Source organism: Lactuca sativa, chromosome 9, assembly GCF_002870075.4.
Source record: "Lactuca sativa cultivar Salinas chromosome 9, Lsat_Salinas_v11, whole genome shotgun sequence".
Lineage (NCBI taxonomy): Eukaryota > Viridiplantae > Streptophyta > Magnoliopsida > Asterales > Asteraceae > Lactuca > Lactuca sativa.
In genome coordinates this window covers 157,838,770-157,844,919 of record NC_056631.2, presented here as the reverse complement: position 1 = coordinate 157,844,919, position 6,150 = coordinate 157,838,770, and the positions used below count along the sequence as shown (strand labels likewise).

Here is a 6,150-nt window from a genome sequence, read left to right as displayed (position 1 = left end):
GTTGCATTGGCTAATTTTTATATTTGTGACTATTATCTTTATGGTTGAACTTGTAAAATAGGATTTGCTTAATGCATTTGGATTTTTTTTCGTAATTTACTATTTTAATTTTTTACCGACCAAATAATTGCTAGAAAAACCGGCAGTAACCTTTCACCAAAAGTATCTATCGAAAAAAATAATAATAATAATGACATCCGTCAGTAAACAGTATGTTCTTAAAGAAGGCACGTCGCAAAGCGTCATATAAACTCTTCTGTTGTAAAAGTTTACGGTTGATTGGAAACGTTTTATGGATGCCTTTTTGCAAGAATGAACAAAATTTTCAGATATTTGTTAGTAATTTGTACGTGATGGATTAACTACGGAACTAGCTGCCGAAACGACCGGTTTCTAGTATATACTGTATATCGCCTAAAATTAATTTGGGTATTGGTCTATTAAGTTTATATCAAATAGTTTCGAAATAAAACTCTGTACTACAATAAAAAGGGATTAAAGAAAAGAAACTTGATATTACATTTTTCGAAGAATAATCCAACACTTACGAACATAAACGATTTTCGTATACATAATCACACCTTAACTCTTAAGTATAATTTTGTTGATTGTAAATGGAACAATGACCATACATATTTTCTTTCGAAAGCCCGAAACTAGCGACATGACGACTTCATTTACACACTTCACAAAAGAAATACACGGCTCCATAAACCAACATAATATATTTTCACGTACCTTATTACACAATACGAACATAAAACCACGTCATCATACACATCGATGCCAATCATTCTTCCTGCACAGTTTCTCCCTCTTCCGCAGGAACCTCCGCAGCTTCTTCTCCTCCAGCAACTTCCGCAGCTTCTTCTCCTCCAGCAGCCTTCGCTGGTTCAGCTTCAGGGATGGTGAATACCTTCGCAATCTTCTCGGTGGGCACCAATGGCAGGAATGAAGAAACCTTGTACCCTTCTTCTGCTGTTTGCTGCACAGTCTCGTTGTACTTGTCAGCAACCAAAGTGGCTGCTGGTGCAAAAGCGTTAACGATTTTACTGAGAAGGGGGATTTGACTAAGAGTTTCCCAAGCTGAAGAAGCATATTCCTCAGCAACTGGCTCGATTTTTACCAACAGTTCTTTGGCTGTTTCCACCAAACCATTATTCTTGACGTCAGAGACCACTTCAGTTGAGAAGCTTTTGGCTGTAGTTGTTGCGTCCTTCACAGAAGAAGGAAGTACCTCATCAACCTGAAATCACGTCACAGGAAGATCATTATCTATAGAATACGAAAGAACATATTCTTTTGATCTTTTCCTTGTGTTTGGCATGTGAGAAAAACGTAACATGTTGTACTGAATTAATCTGAAGAAGATTAGCTTCATAGACTGTAGAGGAAAGAGGAAGAAAAGCTGACCTTACGATCAACAAACTTGAGGACCTCACCAGGGACATCTTGGAACTTTTCAATAGCAGGGCCAACAACATTCTTGACAGTAGTCTCTATCGTCTCAACGCCAGGTATAGCACCAACTTTGTCCTTTACATAATCGTATACTGATGATGCAATACCAACTACTTGCTGTACTGCATCTTCGACAAAGTCCAGGTGCTTCAGCTTCTCTTCTTCGCTTTGAACCTTTTGCATGAAAACAAGAAACAATAACCAAATCAATTTTTCTACTCATCATGTTATATTTCTTGTCGAGAAACATGTTTCAGTTTCAGAAATCAGCGGTGGATTATATATTACACAGGTGTTCACATAGTCCTTGAAAGACTTTTATTCATCATATTGGTTTGCTTTTGATTTTGATAGGATCAAAAGAACCCGAACAATCTCTAACAACATTTTTAAACTGCTATCAACAAATTTCAGCAAACGGTTTTCACCATAACTTCTGTAAATCATAGTTATGTTCTATGAAATATATCAAGAATACAAACACAAAATTATGTTTTCAAAAACATAAATACAATATAACGTCAACGAACCTCTGGTTCATCGGTAACAGAAGCGTCAGCTAGGCTCATGATGAAGATGAATGTGGTTCAATTTGTACTTGTCTATCAATAGCTGATGGTTAAGTGATGAATCGATATTTATAGAGACTGGGTTGCAGGGAGAAGGTATAATTTGTCACAAAAGCAGAAAGTTTAAATGTACGAACTGTAGGTCCAGGTTGACAGTAATTAATGGGTTGCTCTGGGGCCCTAATTTTATTTTTATCCCTTTTGCCTAAAATGATCCCCATACATTGTAAATGGTCTGTGGAATATCAAAGGGAAAGTGACTTAATTAACAGCTAATCTCTTATTAAACTTCTTTTTATTTTATTATTATTATTATTATTATTATTATTATTATTATTATTATTATTTTTATTTAATTTGTTAAAAGCCTACATATTATTATTGTTATCCGTTATTTAGTAACAATAACATGTAATTAATATTACACTCATAAGTCATTTTTTGCACGTTTAATAATGATATTATTTTTGATATTTGATTATATTATTTTTCCAAACATTATTTAAAGTATAGATAATGATTCATTATTTATTGATTTATAGTCTTTTTGAAAAATCAATTTTCTATTAGTTTATGTTTAACAAAAACTTGTATACTATCATAAAAATTAATTAAATATTAATCAATTCTAAATTATGCTTTTTTATTAGTGAATATTGTTTTGTGCAAATATTTTATATGACCTCTTATATATTTTTTTCTTTTATTTTTAATCATTTGTAATGTTTTTTGAGTAAATACTATCTAAGAATAAAATAATAAAAAACTATATATATATATATATATATATATATATATATATATATATATATATATATATATATATATATATATATATATATAGATAGATAGATAATTTACATGTTTTAAAATTGTAACAACTTTTTTATGCTTTTTAGTTAGCAGTTTATTAACTTTTTAAGTTTTTTAATATGACGTTCTAAACTAGCACTTTTTGAAATATTTTAAATGTTATAAAAGAAAGTTTAGAAATAGTTATATGAAAGTTATAAAAAAAACTATATGAAAATGTAAAAATATAACTAATATAAAAAACTTGGAATAAAAATTTTAAATATTTAGAAAAAACTTGGTATAAAAGCAAGTGTACGAAAATTATATGAAAATATTATATATATATATATATATATATATATATATATATATATAAAAGCAAATTTAAATTATTTTATTAGAGAAACCTATATAAAAAATATCATAAAAATATTGTAAGAAATGATAAAAATTCTTAAGAAATTTGTTAAAAAAAAAATTGTTCACATTTAGAAATTTTTTTTTTATGGATATTTAACCATTTTACTTGTTAAATATATTCACATTTTATCGTTTTCATCTGAGATAGTTGTGATAGCAACTGAAAATGGTAATAGGTGAACATATTTAATAAATTAAATTGTCAAATGCGAAAAAAATTGCCTAAACATAAACAAAACGAAAAGTTAATTACCTCACAAGTCATTTTCCGAATATCAAAACAATGACCTAACTAGATAATATGGGTTAATTACAAATATTACAAAGAGTATTAGCGTTCAACACTTTGTATCATTTAGCAAATTAGATTACTTAGTTACTGTTGATTTATTTGTCTAAGCCAATAACTAATTTGATATATTGTTGAAATAAAAATAGTAAGAGAGAATAATTTATTAATATATTATATGATTAGTATGTTAATTAGAAATGACAATTATTAATTTAGAAATAGTCATAAATTAATTGGAATTAGTTTTAGGATTAAATTAATTGGACGTGTAGGGACTAATGGTGACATTGTTCAAAATTTAAGCAATGAAGACTTCTAGAACCTCCCTTATGGGGACGATTCTTGTATAGGTTCTTAAGGCTTCTAGGAAGCCTTGGATGATAAGCAATTAAAGGATTTGGATAACTTTCTACTTTGAGATATTACTATTATATTCAATTAATTGTTTTCCAATGATTCCTTATCACTTATAAGTAGGAGTTTAAGGATCATATTTTCGATCATGTCTTCTTATTCTTCTATAGCCGAAATTCCTTACTGCGCTCCTATCTCCTCAAGTGTTCTTGTTGCTAGGGTTTGAGTATAAACCATTAGAAACATCATCTCCTTAATGTTAGTATTTCCAAGCTTCATAACTTCAAGGATTGATTTGATTTGTTTGCTATAACAAATCAAAATATATGTAATCTAAACTATGTAATTTTCGATTTACCTTAGAGTTAAGTTAGTTTAGTTTTCATTGTATGTTGTTATCAATGTGTATGTCATAGATCTTTTGTAGGATGCAAGTACCCTATTAATTGATTATTGTTTTTTGCATTATACATATTTTCTATCTATAAAACCCAGCAGTGTTATCAGAGCCTAGATTTGTCAAACATTGATTACACATTAGTTGAATCGAACTAATTTTTTTCGAAATATTGATCTCACAACATGAGCTCAATGTTTCCAGAATTTTGGGTTTACATCATCCTAATCAAATTTATATGTTAATTTTGGTAATTATCAAATATTAATTTTGTAAGATTCCGAATTTGAATGCCTTGTGTGATAAAACATAAAACCCTAAATTTATCTATTTTATAAATTTCAATTAGATAAAATTAAATTGAATTATCTCTTATGCATCTAATAGTAACGTAATTAAAGGATAATTATAAATTCACAATATGTTTAAATTGATTCATCAATTATATGATAATTTAGATAACTAATATTTAAACCTCGTATTTTGAAAAGGTTTGAAAATACACCTTATATTATATATATATATATATATATATATATATATATATATATATATATATATATATATTGATAAGTTTATTAAACTTTTGATCGATTAGATCTTATAACAGGCGAATCAAGAAAGTAATCACAGTAAGATAAAAAGAACTCAAGAATGGATCTGAAAGAGTCGAATGATTCAATTAACTCAATCCTTAGCAGAGCTCGATGAAGAACTTCCGATGTAGAGGATATTAGGGTTACAAAAGATAAGAACTGTGACCGCTATGAAAAACTCTATCAAATCTTACATTCTAGAATGCATGCAAGCATCTATAAATAATAAACCCTACAAAATAACTCACGGATGGACAGACCCATACCGGAGACTAAACTGGACTAGCTAACGAGCCCAAGATGCAACACTAACTGGACCTAACAATTTCCCCCTTTGCATCAATTGGAGCGAGACTATCACTTCTTCTTGCTGGGTCCAGCTGCCGGAACCTTCTTAGTGGTATCAAACAGACGAGGGATAAGAGCAAGGATTGTCTATCTGAAGCGAATGTACCACTGGATCATATCATCAAAGTACTTCTTGTTATCTGCCGAATTCTGCTTGCAACGATGAATGATTCCTAAGACATGTTCCAGGCATGCAGTGGTGTAGAGATGTTTATCTGCCAAAGCGAACAGACATTTTTGGCCTTCGTTTCTGGTAAACATAACAGAATTTCTTTTCGGGTCTATCTTCCCCATCTGCATCATGTTCAGATCACTTGCTGAGCCAACAGGAGAAATAGTGGGCTTTTTCTTGAAGATAATAGCGATCTCCTGATCCATCTTGGCAACTTCCATTATGTAGCAGACAAGCATCCTCTTGAAGTGGTCAATGATTGGACCATATTCTGATTCATTTGTGAGAAGGATGTTGTGCAAGATTATCCAATCATGTGGATTCAAATTGGGAAGATCAGCTAGCGAAATGGCATGTTTGGTCTTGGCGGAACCTCTCAGCACCTTGAACCGAACGTTCATGAAGTTCCCTTCTCAATACGACTTGAGGACCCGAACGTTGATAATCTTCTGAGCACTCCATGTTTGATACTGTGGTTGAGCAGCTCTTAGATAGAACTCGACAAGATCCCTGTCAACCTTAGGATGAGGATGAGGGATATCTGCAATGTTGTCAAAGGCATGGAAAATGAAGGCCTTTCGGGTCAGTGGCATGTCGAACTGAGAATCGACAGAATTGATACGATCTAGTGAGATCACCGGTTCGAGCCACAAGATGCTTGGGGTTTCAATCGCTTCTTTCAGCAACTTCTCAAGAGTCCATGGAGGAAAAAGAGTTTTCCTACTCTCAAGAAGGTCGTGAGCCTC

The 6,150-nt window shown here is 31.2% G+C and overlaps 1 protein-coding gene across 1 annotated transcript; it reads right to left on the bottom strand.

The window, feature by feature from the left end:
• Positions 1-495: 495 nt before the first annotated feature.
• On the bottom strand, positions 496-2,123 carry LOC111895550 (stress-related protein). Its single transcript, XM_023891637.2, has 3 exons — positions 1,992-2,123; positions 1,414-1,635; positions 496-1,246 (listed from the first exon to the last, which is right to left on the bottom strand). The coding sequence occupies exons 1-3, from the start codon at positions 2,028-2,030 to the stop codon at positions 791-793; spliced, it is 717 nt and encodes a 238-aa protein (XP_023747405.1). The 5' UTR covers positions 2,031-2,123; the 3' UTR covers positions 496-790.
• Between the last annotated feature and the right edge of the window lie 4,027 nt (positions 2,124-6,150).

Bases quoted from the DNA above. Each gene is read 5' to 3' on its own strand.
- LOC111895550 (XM_023891637.2), bottom strand. From the start codon at position 2,030: ATGAGCCTAGCTGACGCTTCTGTTACCGATGAACCAGAG. The intron at 1,636-1,991 runs GTTCGTTGACGT...TTCATGCAAAAG, and splicing joins CTGTTACCGATGAACCAGAG to GTTCAAAGCGAAGAAGAGAA. The intron at 1,247-1,413 runs GTCAGCTTTTCT...ACGTGATTTCAG, and splicing joins TCAAGTTTGTTGATCGTAAG to GTTGATGAGGTACTTCCTTC.